Consider the following 21,232-nt stretch of genomic DNA (forward strand, 5'->3'; position numbering starts at 1 on the left):
ATTCATTCATAATTTTTCGAGAATATTGATTTTTGCTAAATAATGAGAGAAGTATAAAACAAAATGCCATAATTATTTATCCTGTTTCTCCTCTCATTCTCATCCTAATTTACTTGTTTCTCCTCTTATTCTCATCCTAATTTACTTGTTTCTCCTCTCATTATCATCCTAATTCAATTGTTTCTCCTCTCATTCTCATCCTAATTTACATGTATATATTTATATGTATGAAGGTAATTTTTTACAGATTGATTTAAAAGTAATATACTGACTGCTCCTGCTAAATAAGTTTAACCCTCACACATGAACACAAAGGACATTGAAAAATTGAAGAAGAACCATTGAATTTTGATGTGTGTTTTTTCAAAAATGGTTTTATTTTTCATAAATGTACTGTTTGTACGGATTGTACGGATTTGTTTTGAAAATGTACGGATTTTTGTACGGAGTTTTTCAAAAAAGTTTTGGTAACCCTGTATTATGCTTCAATAAGTTAATATTTGATGTAATAAAACAACATGAAAGTAAAAAAATTACGTTTGATTAATGATTGAAGATGGACTAATTATTAGTTGACGTGTATTAGAGAATGGGAGTCCAGTATCGAGCTATCTTGATCCTAAGCTGACCAGTGAGTACAAGAGGATAGAGCTGGATACTTACCAGTATACGGAGTTTAACCTCAACCCTGGCTGCCGAGAGGTCGTCGTTATCGTCGGTGGAGAGACGGAGGTAAATAATTATTTGTATTCTAAATCTGACTGACAGTAAATAAATATTAACATGGCTCAGATTTCGTTGTGCTGATGGGATCTTTGTGAATATTATGATATAAACTAATAATATCAGATTTTAATAAAAATGAACTTTTCCTGATTTTCTAATATGCAAGGGGACTGAAAAGCCAGAGTCTTAAAAGGATTATATTCTGCCACTCACAGAAAGTAAATATTAATACTTTTTAAAATATGAAACGGCTTGCAATCTAAGAGTGTTTATATAGATAAATACGGAAAAGCCTGTCATCCTTGATCATTCGAATGTTCAAAGGATACCGTTGTCAATCAGATAAAATCACTTGGAATTACGCTTATAGTCCCTAATATTTCAAATTATGTGTTTATTAGGGAGTAAGTGATGCTGCGTACATGTTCTGCCATAAATTCAACGGATCCAGGCGATTATGATTTTCTACATATTTAGCGAATAATGTTTCTAAATGCGAGCTTTAAGGCGCAACTTCTGCTAAAATAATATTAGGTATGAGACTATATTGACGTCTTTATTGGCTTCAATTGCGTCTTCAGATTATTATATTCAACAAGTGTGTGAGGCCGTCATCAAATTTTATTTTGGTCACCTTGGATCTGTAGAAAACCATTTTCTTGTAGATTATATATTCCTCTCCGGAATAAACTAAATTGCCTGAATGTAGTGTCAGCTACTAGTGTCCTTCTCTTCACGGTTCAACAGAAACTGATGGAAATATTAGAAAACAAGCAGGACAGCTCAAGATAATTATGATGTGTAATGTGCATGTTTACAATGTATCGTTATTTAATAAATATTTAATGCTTTTTAGAAATTGAGTTCATGTATCAAGGTTTCAGTTAAAATGAAACAAAATGGTTGAAACGGATAAGATGATAACATGCGTGACTCTCCTGCATGGAAAAGATCTTGACTCTCTGATCGGCAGCGACAAGACGCTTGTTCGTGTACAGGAGCTGACGCAGGAGGAATCACTTGACAAACTCTTGCTTGTAAAACTCATTGCCACAAAAGTATATACATATCCAAATGGAAAGACGCTCACTAGATGTGAAGTTAAGGTAAGACTGGGTTCAGTATCAAACAATGCAACCTAGTTCTTCTGAAAATGACAATTCCAAATGAAACGGTTTTTTATTTTGAAATCGGTTTCTATAATTTTTTAATCGGCTATATAAAAAAACTTAATAGAACTATAAACTGTAAATAGTTTGTGAACTCCTGAGATCATGAACCCTTATCTGCATATTGGATATATCAGGAGATTATGAACTCTTCTCTGTATATTTATACATCAGGAGATCATGAACCCTGATCTGTATATTGTATACATATATCAGGAGATCATGAACTCTTATCTGTATATTTATACATAAGGAGATCAAGAACCCTGATCTGTATGCTTATATAGCAGGAGATCATGAACCCTGATCTGTATGTTTATATAGCAGATCATTTTATGAATCCCTTCATATAATTTCTTTGTCGATTCATCTAATGAATTCCACTCCCAATATAATTTTAAATTTATCATATAATCTATACTTTGTATTTCAGGTATGTAGAAAACGATCGATTCATTTTATGAATCCCTTCATATAATTTCTTTGTCGATTCATTTTATGAATCCCTTCATAGAATTTCTTTGTCGATTCATTTTATGAATCCCTTCACATATTTTCTTTGTCGATTCATTTTATGAATCCCTTCATATAATTTCTTTGTCGATCCATTTTATGAATCCCTTCATAGAATTTCTTTGTCGATTCATTTTATGAATCCCTTCACATATTTTCTTTGTCGATTCATTTTATGAATCCCTTCTTATAATTTCTTTGTCGATTCATCTAATGAATCCCACTCTCTATATAATTTTAAATTTATCATATAATCTATTTGTCGGTCCATTTTATGAATCACTTCTCTATAACTCAATAACTTATTATAAGCTTATTTATCAATTCATTTTAAAATTATTCGTTTCAACTCATGAATACCCTTTTTAAACACTCAGTTAACCGGGAGGGAGATTCTCTCTGTCAGCATTTAAATATGTATTTAATACAACTGTTTGGCAACTAGCTGACAAAAGGAATCAGACCGGTGACACGGCTCAAATTTGGTCGTGTGTCCGACGTTAGGATTTAAACTATGTCAGGCTGAAAAGCCTTCACCTATAGGGGATTGTGATGGCATACCCCTTGTAGGTCAAGGAGCTGTTGGACGCATCCCTAGCTGTATGATATGATATGATATGATAGCAGGAGATCATGCACCCTGATCTGTATATTCATTTATCAAGAGATCATGAACCCTTATCTGTATATTATATATATCAGGAGATCTAAAACCCTGATCTGTATATTGTATATATCAGGAGATCATGAACCCTTACCTGCATGTTATATATATTAGGAGATAATGAACCCTGATATGTATATTGTATATATCAGGAGATTATGAACCTTTATCTGTATGTTTATATATCAGGAGGACATAAACCCTGATCTGTATAATGTGTGTGTGTATATATATATATCAGGAGATCATAAACCCAGATGAACCAGATGTACTTCCTGAAACTTTTACTCGTCTAGTTCTACATGGAGCTTACAGTGATCAGTTCATTTCACACAAGGAATACTTGATATTTATGGAATATTTGAGCAATGAAAAAGGTATTTTGGGTGAATCTATTCTAGTATTAGGATGCGTTAGAATTTGAGAATCCAATTAAACCTTGATTCACAGTTCAAAATTCTATTTTTAAATATCTGGATGAAAAGGTTGAGATCGGTTGGTTAATGCTGATCCAGTATCCTAAGATCGAAGAATATTCACCACTACCTCACGAAGTTCTATCTGAAGCTAGATCTCCTTGGACTATCCGGATAGTTGCACGGAGAAACAAACTCCTGCCCGTAGTAAAATTCATCCTTCTCCATTCTCCTCGACTCCAACCTATACCTGAACCTCTAGTTTCTCAACCAAGCTCATCCCAAACTCGTCCATTCCTCTCCGAGACTCTAATCATTGAAAATCTTTTTAAGAGCGGGAATGATTTTACTCCGTCCTTCCCTGGTAGTGTTGAACCTCCAGCTCCGTCGGTTGAGCCTGGTAACAATCTAGTAGAGAAGGGAACCTCGGGGGAACCAAGTGTAAGAGAATTAAAATCTCCTGTTCCCTCAACCTCCACTCAGGTATTAGTTTTTATCATTAGGATTGCAATTTTAACCAGTACTAACTAGTATAAATCACTCCCTCCCAAGAGGCAATTTTACGAATGAATAGAACGATCAAATAATCTTACATATGGACTGCGTGTTTCATCCGCAGTGCAGAACACTATTTATTTAACACTAACATATCAAACAACCATTTACCAAACTGATTATAACCTATAGAATTATCCTTAGAACACAAGTGCCCTACATTTAGCCTGAGACCTTTTAAAAATATTTATTGAGCTTAAGGTTAATATTAAAAATATTTATTGAGCTTAAGGTTAATATTAAAAATATTTATTGAGCTTAAGGTTAATATTAAAAATATTAGGGGGAAACTATCTATATTAATTTATGTAGAATAAAACTAGCATTGTGCGTTTTCCTTGTGAATTTTACGATTTGGTCTAAAGAATATTTGAGCTTTAAATAATTTATTATAGGAAACAAATCCTCCAGCTGCTTCAGCTACGTCTACTGCTGATACTGCTAGTGTTGCTCCTCATGCAGCGGCTATTGCTTGCGTTGCTCCTGGAGTTGCTACTGCTCTTGTAGGTCCTGTAGGTCCTGATCCTGTATTCCGTAGGATGCGTCCTCTCATCTACTTCCGGGATGAAGGGCGGAAATATTCAACTCTCAAGGAGTGCCGGGTCAAGAAAACTAAATATAACGTATTTGCAGTGGTCAGGTTAGTTTCTATTATTATTATTTTATCTGTATATAAATATTTTATTTTCAAATATTTAGTTGAAATGAGAATGTTTTGTAGGTTTTGACAACAAAACTTGAACTGTAAAGTACAGAAAGTGCTTTTGTTTCCAATCTAAATAAATGAGTCTAAAACAATCCCTGTGTAACAGGATCGGGATGGGAATGGGAATGGGAATGGGAATGGGAATGGGAATGGGAATGGGGATGGGGATGGAGATGGAGATGGGTATGGGTATGTGAATAGGGAAGGGGATGGAGGGAATGGGAATGGATTGGATTTGATGTCGAATGATTTTGACATTATTTCAGTGAGATACTAGAACTCCCGCAAAAGAGGAAAGATAAGCTTGTAATGAAAATGCGGATCCAAGATGAGAGTTTAGATCATTCTGGTGTACGGTGAGTTTTCATTGATCTGTTTATTGATTTTTAGTATATTGCCAGTGCAATGTTTATAAAAAGTTGTTTCCTTTTCACTTGACACATAACATTGTTGATCTTTAATTTTTCTTTGTTTTAGTGGAAGCTTCAAGTTTGATATCTTGACATCGTATATGAACGAAATCCCTGTGATACAGGCTGGTTCCATCCTCCGCATACATAATCTTGTCGTAGAGGTCAGTTCAGGGAATATATTCTCCATATACATAATCTAGTCATGGAGGTCAGTTCAGGGAATATATCCTCCGCATACATAATCTTGTCGTAGAGGTCAGTTCAGGGAATATATCCTCCGCATACATAATCTTGTAGTAGAGGTCAGTTCAGGGAATATATTCTCCACATACATAATCTAGTCATGGAGGTCAGTTCAGGGAATATATTCTCCACATACACAACCTAGTCTTAGAGAAGGTCAGTTCATGGAATATATTCTCCACATACATAATCTAGTCGTATAGGTCAGTTCATGGAATATATTCTCCACATACATAATCTAGTCTTAGAGAAGGTCAGTTCATGGAATATATTCTCCACATACATAATCTAGTCGTATGGGTCAGTTCATGGAATATATTCTCCACATACATAATCTAGTCTTAGAGGTTAGTTTAGGGAATATATTCTCCACGTACATAATCTAGTCTTAGAGGTCAGTTCAGGGAATATATTCTCCACATACACAATCTAGTCTTAGAGGAGGTCAGTTCAGGGAATATATCCTCCACATACATAATCTAGTCGTAGAGGTCAACTTGTATTCTAAATAATAAAACAATATATTGGTATGTATGTTCCCTATAGCCGGCCAAACGGCTGGACCGAATGGGCTGTCAGTTTTTGAGAGAACCCATGGGTGCCCCGGGGGTAACAAAAGCTAATTGAAAGTCGAAATATTTTTTTCAATTAAAATTTATTCTTCCACGGGCAAGGCTGGGCACATCAGCTATTATTGTATTTGAAGAAAAAGTGTTTTTATGCAATAAAAAAAATTACATAAAAGGTTTGTTTTTTTGAAAATAAATTTAAAGGAATTGAGTCTTTGTCACAAACTTAAATTTTATCATCCCTATATCTTTGGAACTTGATGGTGTAAACCTTTAATATTTCGAACTTAGATTATTTGATCTAACAGACTTCATGCTTTGAAATATCTAAGGTTTACGACATTGGGTTGTAAAGATAAGAGATTAGAAAATCACCGTTTTTGGCAAAGACTCAATTCCTTTATTATCAAATTGCACAGTGAAATGTTCGAACATGTACGTACAATTTAAATATTCTTTTCTTTTTTTTAGGTTTTCATGGGTATTCCAGACGGCAGAGTTTTCAATGCGCTCAGTGTTACTTCTGTAAACGGTATTGAAACCAATTCTTAAGATTGAAAACTTTGAAATGGAGATTTTAATGATTTTCAAAAAAATATACATCCCTGAAAAAATTCGGTAGGAGGTGTTGATGATCCTGTTATCACTGAGAGTGGCAAACCTGAAGGAGAATTAATCTGGAAACCAACTGATACAACGAGGGTTGAACAACTCAGACTCTGGTACTCAAACAGAAACAAGGTATAGAACACTTTGTTGTTAATCGTTGTGGATCGTTAATGAAAAAATGTTAATAGAACTTCCAAGATTTCAAAACTTTATTAGGGTAAAGTTTTCTTTTATTAAACTTTGCAATATCAACCCCAAAAAAATGGAAACCCGATCCAAATAAAATCGTTATAACACGTTTGTTCTTGTATCCTCAAGGAAGCAGGGGTGGTGGCGGCGGTCTGGGGGTTCATAACGGGGCCTCTTTTTCAGATTTCATTTCAAATTAGTTCAAATTAACTGTCAAGGGTGATATTCTCGACAATGCTCATTTGCTTGTAGGGAAACCTGACCCTTGTAGCAAAATCAATATCAACCCTGATCTCACATAGCAACAGCGTAAGGAGGAGCGGGAGCTATATAACAATACTGAACAACTCAACAACGATCTCTCTGAAACTATTGAAAAAAAGAAAATGTTCAGAGTAAAAATTTTTAAAAACATTTGCTATTGTTACGCTTTTCCAAATTTTGACCCTGAAAGAAATGACCCAAAGACGAACCCGACTGAACGCACAAAAAAATATAGTTGGAGTAAAAAGGATATTAACCAACCATATTTATATTGAAATAATATTTTCAAATTTATAAAATTCCCTAAAGGTTTTCTTTGTCTAGGGAAAATGTGTGGATAGACTGCTGGAGGATATAAAGGAACAATGTATATTCAATCTCTACTGTAGAGTATCAAGTATCCGGGATATAAGTGAGGATACTAGAGTATATAGGTATACTTCCTCAACTGTAGTGTAGTCAGTATCCATGATATAAGTGAGGATACAAGAGTATAGAGGTATAGTACCTCTAATGTAGAATAATCAGTATCCAGGATATAAGTGAGGATACTAGAGTATATATGTATACTACCTCTACTGTAGAATATCCAATATTCAGGATATAAGTGAGGATACTAGAGTATATAGGTATACTACCTCTACTGTAGTGTATTCAGTATCCAGGATATAAGTGAGGATACTAGAGTATATATGTATACTACCTCTACTGTAGAATATCCAATATTCAGGATATAAGTGAGGATACTAGAGTATATAGGTGTACTACCTCTACTGTAGAGTATCCAGTATCCATGATATAAGTGAGAATACTAGATTATATAGGTATACTACCTCTACTGTAGAATATCCAGTATCCAGGATATAAATGAGGATACTAGAGTATATAGTTATACTACCTCTACTGTAGTGTATTCAGTATCCATGATTTAAGTGAGGATACTAGAGTATATAGGTATAGTACCTCTACTGTAGAATATACAGTATCCAGGATATAAGTGAGGATACTAGAGTATATTGGTATTCTACCTCTACTTTAGTGTATTCAGTAACCATGATATAAGCGAGGATACTAGAGTATAGAGGTATACTTCCTCTACTGTAGAATATCCAATATTCAGGATATAAGTGAGGATACTAGAGTATATAGGTATACTACCTCTACTGTAGTGTATTCAGTATCCAGGATATGAGTGAGGATACTAGAGTATAAAGGTATACTACCTCAACTGTGGAGTATCCAGGATATAAGTGAGGATACTAGAGTATAAAGGTATAGTACCTCAACTGTAGAATATCCAGTATCCATGATATAAGTGAGGATACTAGAGTATAGAGGTATAGTACCTCTACTGTAGAGTATACAGTATCCAGGATATAATTGAGGATACTAGAGTATATAGGTATACTACCTCTACTGTAGAATATCCAGTATCCAGGATATAAGTGAGGATACTAGAGTATAAAGGTATACTACCTCAACTGTAGAATATCCAGTATCCAGGATATAATTGAGGACACAGTTGACTTTCCAGTCGGCTTGACCGATTGGGCTGAATTTTTTGTGGAAACTCATGGGTGGCGCGGGAATGTCATAGGCTAAAAATCGATTTAAAAAAAATGTTTTTTCAAATTTTGTTTTAATTTTTTTCTGTCCACGGGCAACGCCGCGCCCATCAGCTAGTATCTAGTAAAGGAAAAATCTCTGTTTGACTATTTGTATTTGTCCAATCACAGATCATAAACCTCTTGTCCATTTTGCCTAAAGTTTTGGTTGGGAAACCAGCTAGAATCACGGGAATGCTTTTGTAGGATTATTAATTCGAAGTTAAGTCACCTGTGGCCGAATTTAATGAATTTGAGCGGCGGTTTAAATTTAAGCCGCGGCTTAAATATGGTTGGTTCCACTTTAAATTGTATCAAATGTTTCAAGATTTAAGCCGGCGCTAAATTTAAACCGGGTTTTGGCGGATTTTGGCGGATTTAAACCGCGGCTCAAATTCTTTAAATTCCATCTCTGACTTAAGTAGTGAAAGTATAGATTTTTAGGCCACGCTGGTTTCTATGCATTTTATATTTATTAAAAAAAATACACGAAACTAAATTTAATTGAAATTATGGAATTTTAAATACTATTTATAAATTATTATCTAGGGTTGAGGACGGTACCATATCTTCTCTGCTCTCTCTAGAGATAACTGATTCACAAACTCAGGAATTCAGAGCTCAATATTTTTGAAAATTATTACGGAAAACTTGATGCTTTAGATAGCTGGTTAATTGTAATTGGTTGGTTGGTTGGTTGGTTGATTATTTCTCGTTTGGTTGGATTGATTTTTCTCGTTTGTGTGGTTTGCTGGTTACATGGTTAGTTGTTAGTATTTTGATTGTTTAATTAGTCTGTTGGTTGGTTACTTTGTTAAGTAGTTGATCAATTGGTTAGTTGGTTAGTTAATTGGTTGGTTGGTTTTTATGTTATTTTGCTGCTTTTTTGGTTATTTTGTTTGAAATGATAGTTTAGAGCTCTGATAGTATTCAGGATTTTGATTTCGGTGTCGGAGAAGACAAACCCTTCATAGATATCTTTGTAAAGAATCCAGAGCAAATTAAAGGTATCAGTAAGGCAAACCCCTGAATTACCAATCTTTCGTAGATTTGGGAGAATTTGATTTTGATGGAATTTAACATTTTTAAGAAAATCTTAATTTGAATTAAGATCCTTGACGTATATCTGTTCTTTTCAGGGTTGGATGTTGCTGCTGGTCAGTATGTATACCTAGAGAAGGTTCAGTGTGGAGTAGACGAGGTGGATCAGAGTCAAAACCTGGAATCTTTAAACCAGTATTTTAAGTAGGTTTCATTCAATCTACTCGCGTCTTTAAACCAGTATTTTAAGTAGGTTTCTTATAAACATTAAACATACTCCCGTCTTTAAACCAGTATTTTAAGTAGGTTTCATTAAAACATTAAACATACTCCCATCTTTTAATCAGTATTTTAAGTATGTTTCACATAAACATTAAACATACTCACGTCTTTAAACCAGTATATCAAGTAGGTTTTATATAAACATTAAATATACTCCCGTCTTTAAACCAGTATTTTAAGTAGGCTTCTATACAACATACTCGCGTCTTTAAACCAGTATATCAAGTAGGTTTTATATAAACATTAAATATACTCCCGTCTTTTAATCAGTATTTTAATTATGTTTCACATAAACATTAAACATACTCCCGTCTTTTAATCAGTATTTTAATTATGTTTCACATAAACATTAAACATACTCACGTCTTTAAACCAGTATATCAAGTAGGTTTTATATAAACATTAAATATACTCCTGTCTTTAAACTAGTTTTTTAATTAGGTTTCATACAAATATACTCGCGTCTTTAAGCCAGTATTTTAAGTAGGTTCCTTATAAACATTCTTCCGTCGTTGAACCAGTATTTTAATTGGGTTCCATACATACAAACATACTTCCGTCGTTAAACCAGTATTCATGTAGGTTCCATACAAACATACTCCCGTCTTTAAACCAGTATATCAAGTAGGTTTCATACAAACATACTCCCGTCTTCAAACTAGTTTATCAAGTAGGTTTCATACAAACGTACTCTGGTCTTAAAACCAGTTTATCAAGGAGTTTTATACAAATATACTCCCGTCTTAAAATCAGTATATCAAGTAGGTTCCAAACTAACTTACTCCCGTTTTTATAATGCAATCAGTATGTAAATTATAAATATCTTCATTACAATAAAAAAAATTTTTGCATAACCATTATCCATAATTGTTTTGTAAATAAATAAAACGTTGTCGTGATATAATAGAATGTAGTTATGATGAAGTAAGATGTGGTTGTGATAAAATTGAATGTATTTCCGATAAAATAGAAAGAAGTTGGGATAAAATAAGTATTCATTGTAATGGAATAAGCTGTATTTATTATAAAATAGTATGTAATTGTAATAGAATAAGATGTAGTTGTGATAAAATTGAATGTATTTCCGATAAAATAGAAAGAAGTTGCGATAAAATAGTATTTGATTGTAATGGAATAAGCTGTATTTGTTATGAAATAGTATGTAATTGTAATAGAATAAGATGTAGTTCTGATAAAATACTATCCAGAACTTAACACAATGTACATTGAATATTATTGTTGTTTTAATTCCAATATTTATAATTGAATATTATTGTTGTTTTAATTCCAATATTTATACATTGAATATTATTGTTGTTTTAATTCCAATATTTATACATTGAATATTATTGTTGTTTTAATTCCAATATTTATATATTGAATATTATTGTTGTTTTGATTCCCATATTTATACATTGAATATTATTGTTGTTTTAATTCCAATATTTATACATTGAATATTATTGTTGTTTTAATTCCAATATTTATACATTGAATATTATTGTTGTTTTAATTCCAATACTTGACCTCCCATGTTTTTTTTATTTTAGATTTAGTTTAAACAGTCAAGGAGGAAGTAGGGTGAACATATTAGATTCAGACTCTACGCAGGTTTTTTTTTCAGTTTTAGATTGATTTGGTTTTTATTTTGATTGGGTTTGGATTCGATTTCGATTTCGATTTCGATTTCGATTTCGATTTCGATTTCGATTTCGATTTCGATTTCGATTTTTAGGAAGCCCAGCTCCGGAATAGACTCGGAGACAGACGAGATGATTCATCCCTGGTGGACAGCTACCTTGAGGACATAATAAACTTTGCCAATAACGGAACTCCAATGCCAAGTCCGAAGAAAAGAACTGGGAACTTTCAAGATGGCTGTTTGAGACCTAACAGCGTTTTTTATACTTTCGACAAAACCAAACGTAATTTAGGAAATACAAACTCTAAGATTTCTCCGGAAGTTCCTATTCAGAGGGATATTTCATCTCCGGGTCGGAAAGATGTAGGAGAAGAGCAGAATAGATTCTCTGAAGAAGTTTCAACTCAAAGTACACCCTTGAGAACCTCTCTGAGTGACACAGTCTGGAGTATTGAGAGGCCTAGTGTTGAGGATAAAGGTTGCCAGACACCTGAACCTGCTAATCACGGACCAAAGAGATCCCTGTTTACAAACCCTTCAACGTCCAACTCTATCAGTCCTAGTTCAATCTCAAGTCCAGAGAAACGGAAGGGAACCTTTAAACGATCTAGAGAGGAAGAAGACTCGAGTGAAAATATTTCTAAACCACATAAAAAAATCAAATTAAAACATCCTAGCAACAAAGGTAGTGCTGAAAAACAGAAAAATGGCGCAATTACCAAAACTAAAGATGATGATGATGATGAACATCCCAACAACAAAGGTAGTGCTGAAAGACAAGAAACTGCTGAAGATACCATGGACAACGAGGAACAGTCTGGCAACGAAGTTACTGCTGAAGAACAAGACAATGATGTAAACACTAAGGATAAAGAGGATTTGGAGGAAATTATTAATGAAAGAAGGTCGTCTCGTAGTAGCTTATCCCTGACTAACTTCCAGAACGGACAGAAGCTAGTTGAATCAAGCACTTCCGGTTCCATCAACTCATCCAGATATCGGGTAAATTTATTTATAAAGGGATTGTATACATATTTTTAAGTCATCCTCCATTTATTGGGTGACAATTCCAGGACTCAGAGGTACCCTTTAAAGCGTCACATGAACAACAATGATGAGACCGGGTATCGTGTTTTATCTTAAAATGTGATAAATTCTGTCATTTTTCTCCGCTGCAAGTCATGAGAGCTCACAATTGAAAACTGACAATTTTCAGAGAGAAAACCAAGGAAATCTCTATCACCTTTGATCGTGAAAGATTTAAAGGATATCGGACATACTTCTCCATATATGGAGAGTCACTTAAAATATAAGTAGTAAAACTATTTGATTTATAAGACCCTATCTTAGGTTGTTGGCGTAGTTTTAAATATCTTGTAGGGAAGTAACATTTCCATTCCATATATTCTTATTCTTTGCATAATGGGGGGGGGCANTTTAAAAGGTCACGTGTCAGTTAATAAAAATGAATGTTCTGAAAACGACAAGACTGTTGTGGGATGTCGGAGTTTTAGCACCCCTCCTTTTATCGTTTTTTTAACACGAATTAAATTTTCCTTTAAGGTGCATGTAGCAGTATTTAACGAAGGAGAAGAAGGCTTCCAGGAAAAGCAAGATTTATTAGAAGAATTAAAGATTAAAGAGGATGAAAAGAAAAGGGAGGATAAAAAGATGAAGGAGGCTAAACAAATGGCAGAAAAGAAAGCAGAGGCTGAAAAGAAAAGGGAGGCTAAAAAGATGAAGGAGGCTAAAAAGATGGCTAAAAAGATGGCAGAAAAGAAAGCAGAGGCTGAAAAGAACCTGATAAGATTTTCACAGGTCAGCTTTGATTTTTGATGGCTGAAAATTCATTATTTTGTTGTTCATTATTCAAAACATTATCCCCATGGGATGTTTAATCGTATCTTGTCTTTCCTAGAAACAAAGAAGTTTGAGGTCTGATGACGTTAGGATGAAAGCTCTCCGTAGTTCAGCTTCCTTTTCAGATATTCCACTGGGTGAACTTTTATTTTTTTTTTCTGTTTATTTTAAGCTAAATTCAACATCTGTATAGTAGAAACTAAAATTATATATTCATAGCCTCACTAATGATATAGTTCACAAGAGTTATTTCATTTCACCAATTCTGCAATTTTATTAATAATTTTAATAATATCAAAACACAGCTAACTAAATATTTATTTGTAAGAAAATTTTCTCTGTTTAGGTCAAGCTCGGAGTGGATCAAATCAAAGTGATTCTTCCTATAGTTACGCGTGTGTCTCTTCTTTGAGCTCTTCTCCCAAAAGTCAAGATAAAAGGGTTGAAACTGAACATGAAGAGATAGACGATAATCAGCTGGAGATTGATGATCAAACTGAAAAGAAGGAAGACGACCAATTAAATGGTGATGAAACAATATCTTTATTAAGGTACAATAAAGAATTTAGAAAAGTTTCCATAAGTAAATATAATCTTCGTTTAACGGAACCAGATTTAAACTACCCACCATGTGGTCAACGTAGTTCAACTACTTCTTACATTTATTAAATCTGGTCCTAGAACTGTCGTTATTTCAATTAAAAGGGGAATGCTCAGTGCGCAATGATACCTTTTAAATTTATTGTAGAAAATACCGTCGTTTTTCTAGCTTAATTTGTTTTAACCTGTCAACAATTTGTTTTACCCTGTCAACAATGTGTTTTACCCTTTCAACAATTTGTTTTAACCTGTCGACAATTTGTTTTACCCTGTCAACAATTTGTTTTAACCTGTCAACAATTTGTTCTAACCTGTCAACATTTTGTTTCAACCTGTCAACAAATTGTTTTACCCTGTTAACATTTTGTTTTATTGTTTCTGAAGTATTAATCCATCATTTACCAACACGGTTATAATCTTCTTTGAAAACTTAAAACTGGATATTGCTTGTATTTCCGGATTTTTTTTCGGGTAGCGTTTTGATTCGTGAATGCCATTATATTATAAGTTACTTGAAATTACGTCTACCAAATCAATTTTTAGTGGTAAAAAGATCCGGATCTCAGATATTAAAAGTTTTGATGAAATTGAACCTCCAAAGGGAAGGAAACCGTCGCTAGAAGGATCAGTATCTCATCCCAGATCTCCAGGTTTTCAGTCTCAACCCGGATCATCCAAATCCGTTTATTTGTCCCAGTGTCCAGCTGAGAATAATACCCAGCTCGGATCCAGCTCACAAGCCTCTGTTTACGGAACTCCCAACACCTCGCCTGAAATTAAATTAGTCACAAGGATTGACGACATGTAAGTATTATTCAAGACTTAAGAGTAAGAATGTTATGGTATGGAATATTCCAATAAACATGAGAAAAAAATCATCTGTAAAGGCTCGTCTTATTTTTAATTTTATCCACCGATAAAACTTAAAAATTTTATTATATTTGCTCAAATATACTTTTACAATTTCACAGTTTTCTGGGTCCTAATGTATTATACTAGGCTTTTAGGGCGCTTCGCGCCCATCTTCTCTTTAAATTGTGAACACGTTTTTTTTGTTTACATTTTAAAACAAAGAAGAAGAAAAAATTTGCGGATTTAAAAAAAAAATCGTGGATTTTCAAGAATTTAAATTTTTTACAAAATTAACCTTTAAAACACATTTTTTTAAAATTTTTATCATTCATAAACCTTCCCTGTGGTTACGTGATGTTCCACAACAAATTTGGGCCCAATCGGTTCAGCCGTTTTGACGTTTAATGGACACAAACAAACAAACAGACAGACAGACAAGCCAAATTTATATATAGATAATGTTTTGCCTGTATGTATGTCGCACTATCGTGTGTCCTCTTTATATCAGTAAACCCTCATTACTGCGTCCTCTGCAACAGAAAATGTTGATAAAGTTTGTTGGCTATAACTAGTTTTACATAATAATTTTAATTAATAATATTTTTAGAGTGTTTTCCCAAAGCCTTGGAACCACGAGATCAGGAACATTTTCTGGAAATCATTATTCTAAATCCCCGCTCGGAACAACATATTCTAAATCTGCAGTTCCCATGAAGCGAACTGAGCGAGGAAGAAGAGTTATGGATACGCGTGCTAAAATCGTGGAGGCAAGCGTCAAATCTGCTTCAAAAACTGTAATTCCTTCCCCTAGAGTCAGTATAAGTCATCCTCCTGCTAGAAACTCGTCAAGTGAGTCGGAAAGTTCTAGATCAAATATTAATTCCGATCCAAGAGATGCTACTCCTGAAGCAACAAGAAACGCGCTAAATCGCAAGAGTTCACAGAAAATCTATTCAAGCCAGGACTGTGATCGGGACTCTCCTGAAACCTCTAAAACTGGAAATGCAGATTCAAGTTTTTTTACTAAAGATGGATTAAACTCCTCTGATAAAGATATGTTTGAGATTTCACCAAGCTCAAGTGTAAAGCCTGCTGAGGGGCAAGGTCTTGGGAAATCATTTATTGAAACTTTGAAAGGATGGTTAACAAGTAGTTTGAAAAAAAGAGGTAACGCATTTTTTATTGCTAACATTCTTAAGATGACATATTTTTGGGTTAGTTTTAAGGACTTAAAACTTGTAGTTGAGTAAGAATGAGGATAGTTATTGTACAGCTGATACTCTTTCTAATTTTTAAGTAGTAAGAGCTAAATCGGAATAAATCATTAAAACGCAGCAGGGTTTATAAAAAGCTTATTTTTAACTTGGATGATATTTTTTTTAATAAAATTGCTTTTAAAGATATTTTTCATTCCAGTTGTCGAGGAAAGGGTAAATTCTAGCTCTAGTTTACCGACACTGAGGACTAGAAAATTATCAAACCTTTTAGACCCAGAGTTGAGAAAATCATCAGTGCCTCCAGAAGCCGAGTTTAAAGATTCATCGAACCAATCAGGTCCAGAGCTTAGAAAATCGTCAAAACTCGTAGATACAGAGGTTAGGAAAAGCTCAAGCCCTCGAGAATTAAGTCAGAGAAAAAGTTTAAGCTCCCCAGATGAGAAATCTGACCAAGATTCTGAGAGTAATTTAAATTTTGTCCAGTTTAGAAAGACGCGTAGTGAAACTTCAGTTGTGACTGAACCCAAGCTAAGAGATGTGTTCGAAGTGTCGGACAATCAGAACTGTCCAGGCACTGAAGATAAAGTTAACCTCAATAAAACAGAGTCTAAAGGTAGAGCTGACCTTATCGATTCTGAGATGAGAAGAGTACTTAGATTGCAGGTTCTAGTTGACAATTCAGATTCCTTCCTTACGGACGATTTAGATATAACTGACGACCTGTCGAGCCATTCGTTTAATGTACTGGACGGACTTCACGGACCAACTGACATAATTGATCATGCGGACTGTAGGGATGAACCAGGAGATTTTACCCTTCATGTCCTTGGTTCAAGACAGAAATATTTCTCCAGTGTTTTCAGTCCTATGGATAACTTACATCAGATCAGGTTAGCTTTGTGATATTAGATATTTGGAGTTTTAGTGGTTAAAGAATTAAGAATAAGTTCAAATAGAAAAAATAAAAAAGGAATATACGGATTGATCTTATCTGATTTTAAGTTATAAGCTAAAGGGTTTTGTTCTGAGATGTTGGATGGGTCAATCTGCTGAACAATCCAGAGATATTTTCAAGGATGTACGGGGGGAGGAAGACTTAAGCCGCCCAAATTACCAGATTAAGTTCTGAGTTGAAGCATTTTTCGAAGTGTCTTCTTAATAAATAAAATCGCAAAAAGCCTTAAATACTAATTGACTGAAATCTGTTAAGTCGTCCCTTAATTACATCACAAAACTTACATGATGATAGCATTTGCCAAAAACAAAGATATTCTAGAAATTACTGGGGATTCCTTAATAAATGCGCTCTGGACCCTCAACCCCGCCCATCCTAATGAAAAACAGCAACCTCCCGTTACTAAATATCTGTTCGACCATAATGAAATTATATGATTAAAATGCTTAGGAGGTTGGTAGAGTTTGTCCCTGAGTTAGTTACTGAGGAGGATGTTAGACTGAATGTAAGTGATCTGAAGAAAGCTGAACCTGGCGATTATCTTCTACTCTGCCAGGTATATTGATTGGTACTGAGAGGTCGAAACTTTTGTATCAAATGGCGCTAATCTAGACCACCCGAACTTGATAACCATAGTGGAAACTTTTGAGAAGACATGACTTGTATTCCTCAAACTCCCATTGAACTTTTATGATATAAAGATATAAAGAGTAAAATTAATAGGTCAACCTCTAAAGTTATAGATTACTACTTTCTGTGGGGATTAACAATTCAAAAGTTATGACCTTAGAGGTTTACGCTTTCTACAAATAATTAAATTATTCTTTTTAATTTGATAGGTTTAGTTTGGGAGGGGTTATGGCCAGTGCTTAGGATCTGGATTCGTTGGATCCACAAGATGTTGGCTTCCTGGATCCCGATTCCGCAAAAATATGCGAATCCGGTTTCAAGAGACCATCAACCAAAAGTTGAAAAAAAACTTTTTTACTCTCAAGGCCCAAATTCGAACTGTTGAAAAAGGAGAGATTTTAAAAATTTCCCGATCTCTGCATGGTCCCATCAAGCTTTAGCATAAAAATAAGCGAAAAAAAATAATTTTACAATTTTTCTTCGTTGAAAAAAGCAGTAAATCTTAAAGAAATGTTCATGCCCTGGATCCGGATCCATTATTTCCAGTGCGGATCCAGGATCCGGATCCACATCCAAATTAAATGGATCTTAAGCACTGTTTTTGTGTATTGTTTGATGAATAACAAAAAAGAAAAGAAAAACTTGATAATCGATCAATAATGATATAAATAGATGTTCCCCCCCTAATTTTCCCATGTATTTGTTCTCTAGATTCTGGAGTATAGTTTTCCTAAATGTACTCCGTTGTGTGGCTACTGTACTAGATGTAGGAGACTAGATCCCTTGAATATGTTCCTTAAAGAGAAGAGCGGATTGGTTTGTGGCTGCTCCGGTAGGGCCGGTGGTGTAGAGAAAATCTTCTTTTTTCTCCTCAAGGTAGTTATTAAATACAGGGTGTCCCAATAAACATGAGATTGGAATTTTTTAAATCCTTTGCGCCATTTATAAGACAACCTTACTACAAGAAGTAAGATTTTGATCAAAAGATGTGTTTTTTAATTCTGCTTTACCTGAGGTTTTCAATCCGATTGAGACAATATTGGTTTTAAATCAATTAAAATCTGAACGAAACTCTTTTTATCTCCGGCTATTCTGAAAGCAGACCAAATTTTGGAAATGTCGGAACTAGTGGAAGATGTAATTATTTATAATTATACATGAAAAAGTAAGTTGACGAATGAATGCTGCAAATGTTTTCTAATGTCTAAGACGATCTTTAAGACGTCTCTTAACTGTCATGCTTCGTAAAAAACTCGATGTATACTAACCAAATATCATGTTTCCTGGTCAGGTTCGTGATCAGACAGGACATGAACTAGAAGTAGAAGTACGAGGACAGGAGGCCGTAGCGCTCATGGGACATCATTTTAGGAATGAGCAGCAAAGCTAACAAAATCTATTTCCTTCTTCAAATCAGATTTTATAATTATTTTAGTTTCAAACAAAAATTATATTTCGGTATCCAAAAGAAATTTTCGGAATGAAAATCGATTAAATTTTGAGAACTAAAACTTTGAAATGCTCTTGTTCTAGTGAAAATCGAAGAGATGCTGAAAGACGAGAATCCTGGTTTAATTTTCTCCGAAAATGTTTAGCGACTTTTAAGATCAGAAAGAAGGATCACAAAACCTACTCAGTCATTGAGTCAATACCTAATCCAGCAGAATAAACTTTATGTATTTCATTAATCATCTGGAAACCTCAATTGGAACAAATTTATTTTTCAGAATTACATATTTTCATTTTTGCAGAGTTTTAAAATGCCTGGTTTGACGGAATCTACATCCGGAACCAGAGTTCTGATACTTCCTCAATCAGCTCTAGAGGTTTTAAATACTCTTTAGTTTCTAAACGTCTGGATTATTTTCTGTTTTCTACCTAGAAAAATTTGAACCAATGGAAATTTTAATTCTTTTAAGGTAAACTTTAAAGGTAGGGGGCGTTGCAAACGAAAATGTAAATTATTTTCCTTCTGCAGACTTTTTACAAATTAAAAAGATGTATGAGTCCACGAAAGTTTGCAACAAGAAAAACACTTTTGAAATATCGAAACATTCCGCCACAGCATTTTTAGTAAAGAAATTAATTTACCAAGTCGAAAATTACAAATTGTAAACCCAAAACTAAGACTCAATATAGTATAGTCATCTTGAAACTTGAGTATGGACATACATAAGACATCAGTAAATGTCTGATTTGATTTTTCGTTTGTCAACAATAAAAAAAGTTATTTTATAGTTTGGTGATAGTTCTGATCCTGTGAAACTACTCCGCCTGGAGCATCCAAGAACTGGTGAACCAGCACAGTATCTTCTTAATACACAGATAAACAAAATCTATCAAATTCTCACATTCACTGAGGAACACAGAGCATGGTTTATAGGTCAGTTACATCAGATTTTCGATTAGTCGTAGATAAGAGATCTTTCCGGAAACATTCTGACTTGGCGTACGAAGTTCTAATTCAAGAAAGTATGATTATACTTCTTGTAAATTAATAATGTGTTTTTATCTTCCTTTTTTCAAGCTTTGAGCTAAGATAGTTAAGGATGGATCTCTTCTTCTTTCTTCTTCTTCTAATCCAATATTTCTAGGAGAGAAGATTGTTAAGGATGGTTTCTTCTCCTGTTAAGCCAATATTTCAAGGAGAGAAGATAGTTGAGTATGGATCTCTTCTCCTCTCTTCTCATGTTAATCCAATATTTCTAGGAGAGAAGATTGTTAAGGATGGTTTCTTCTCCTGTTAAGCCAATATTTCAAGGAGAGAAGATAGTTGAGTATGGATCTCTTCTCCTCTCTTCTCATGTTAATCCAATATTTCTAGGAGAGAAGATTGTTAAGGATGAATGTCTTCTCCTGTTAAGCCAATATTTCTAGGAGAGAAGATAGTTGAGGATGGATCTCTTCTCCTCTCTTCTCATGTTAATCCAATATTTCTAGGAGAGAAGATAGTTGAGGATGGATCTCTTCTCCTATCTTCTCATGTTAATCCAATATTTCTAGGAGAGAAGATTGTGAAGTATGGTTTCTTCTCCTCTCTACTCATGTTAATCCAATATTTCAAGGAGATAAGACTGTTAAGGATGGATCTCTTCTCATCTCTACTCCTGTTAATCCAATATTTCTAGGAGAGAAGATAGTTGAGGATGGATCTCTTCTCCTCTCTACTCCTGTTAATCTAATATTTCTAGTAGAGAAGATAGTTGAGGATGGATCTCTTCTCCTCTCTACTCCTGTTAATCCAATATTTCTAGGAGAGAAGATAGTTGAGTATGAATCTCTTCTCCTCTCTACTCCTGTTAATCCAATATTTCAAGGAGAGAAGATAGTTGAGTATGAATCTCTTCTCCTCTCTTCTCATGTTAATCCAATATTTCTAGGAGAGAAGATAGTTGAGGATGGATCTCTTCTCCTCTCTACTCCTGTTAATCTAATATTTCTAGTAGAGAAGATAGTTGAGGATGGTTTCTTCTCCTCTCTACTCATGTTAATCCAATATTTCTAGTAGAGAAG

General features: G+C 34.2%; 3 protein-coding genes across 4 annotated transcripts in view; all 3 read left to right on the forward strand.

The window, feature by feature from the left end:
• Nucleotides 1-1,610, forward strand: part of LOC111699069 (rRNA methyltransferase 3, mitochondrial-like) — a 7,436-nt gene extending 5,826 nt beyond the window's left edge. Inside the window, exons 9-11 of the mRNA XM_023469626.1 lie at nucleotides 587-732; nucleotides 1,128-1,177; nucleotides 1,392-1,610. Coding sequence (XP_023325394.1) covers nucleotides 587-732; nucleotides 1,128-1,177; nucleotides 1,392-1,518 — 323 coding nt within the window. The 3' untranslated portion in view covers nucleotides 1,519-1,610. The remainder of the gene's footprint in view (nucleotides 1-586; nucleotides 733-1,127; nucleotides 1,178-1,391) is intronic.
• Nucleotides 1,604-19,467, forward strand: LOC111699066 (uncharacterized). Of its 2 annotated transcripts, XM_023469622.1 has the most exons (24): nucleotides 1,604-1,832; nucleotides 3,314-3,409; nucleotides 3,558-3,971; nucleotides 4,439-4,683; nucleotides 5,016-5,105; nucleotides 5,227-5,323; nucleotides 6,446-6,506; nucleotides 6,597-6,715; nucleotides 7,361-7,470; nucleotides 9,190-9,250; nucleotides 9,575-9,647; nucleotides 9,780-9,885; nucleotides 11,514-11,574; nucleotides 11,699-12,607; nucleotides 13,169-13,423; nucleotides 13,524-13,602; nucleotides 13,812-14,016; nucleotides 14,609-14,869; nucleotides 15,525-16,084; nucleotides 16,334-17,024; nucleotides 17,540-17,645; nucleotides 18,431-18,595; nucleotides 19,011-19,090; nucleotides 19,253-19,467. In XM_023469622.1, exons 1-24 carry the CDS (start codon nucleotides 1,626-1,628, stop codon nucleotides 19,386-19,388), a joined length of 5,187 nt encoding a protein of 1,728 aa, XP_023325390.1. In that variant the 5' UTR covers nucleotides 1,604-1,625; the 3' UTR covers nucleotides 19,389-19,467. The 2 variants fall into 2 exon arrangements, with proteins under 2 accessions (XP_023325390.1, XP_023325391.1); XM_023469623.1 differs by lacking the exon at nucleotides 14,609-14,869.
• Nucleotides 3,517-21,232, forward strand: part of LOC111699068 (transmembrane protein 209) — a 28,816-nt gene continuing 11,100 nt past the window's right edge. Inside the window, exons 1-2 of the mRNA XM_023469625.1 lie at nucleotides 3,517-3,521; nucleotides 16,741-16,747. The gene's annotated coding sequence lies outside the window, so the exon portion shown is untranslated. The remainder of the gene's footprint in view (nucleotides 3,522-16,740; nucleotides 16,748-21,232) is intronic.

This window comes from Eurytemora carolleeae, unplaced genomic scaffold (assembly GCF_000591075.1).
Source record: "Eurytemora carolleeae unplaced genomic scaffold, Eaff_2.0 scaffold329, whole genome shotgun sequence".
NCBI lineage: Eukaryota > Metazoa > Arthropoda > Copepoda > Calanoida > Temoridae > Eurytemora > Eurytemora carolleeae.

Coding starts and splice junctions, on each gene's coding strand:
- LOC111699066 (XM_023469622.1), top strand. CDS start 1,626: ATGGTTGAAACGGATAAGATGATAACATGCGTGACTCTCCTGCATGGA. Junction 1,833..3,313: donor TCACTAGATGTGAAGTTAAG/GTAAGACTGGGT, acceptor TATATATATCAG/GAGATCATAAACCCAGATGA. Junction 9,886..11,513: donor TCTTTAAACCAGTATTTTAA/GTAGGTTTCATT, acceptor TTTTTATTTTAG/ATTTAGTTTAAACAGTCAAG.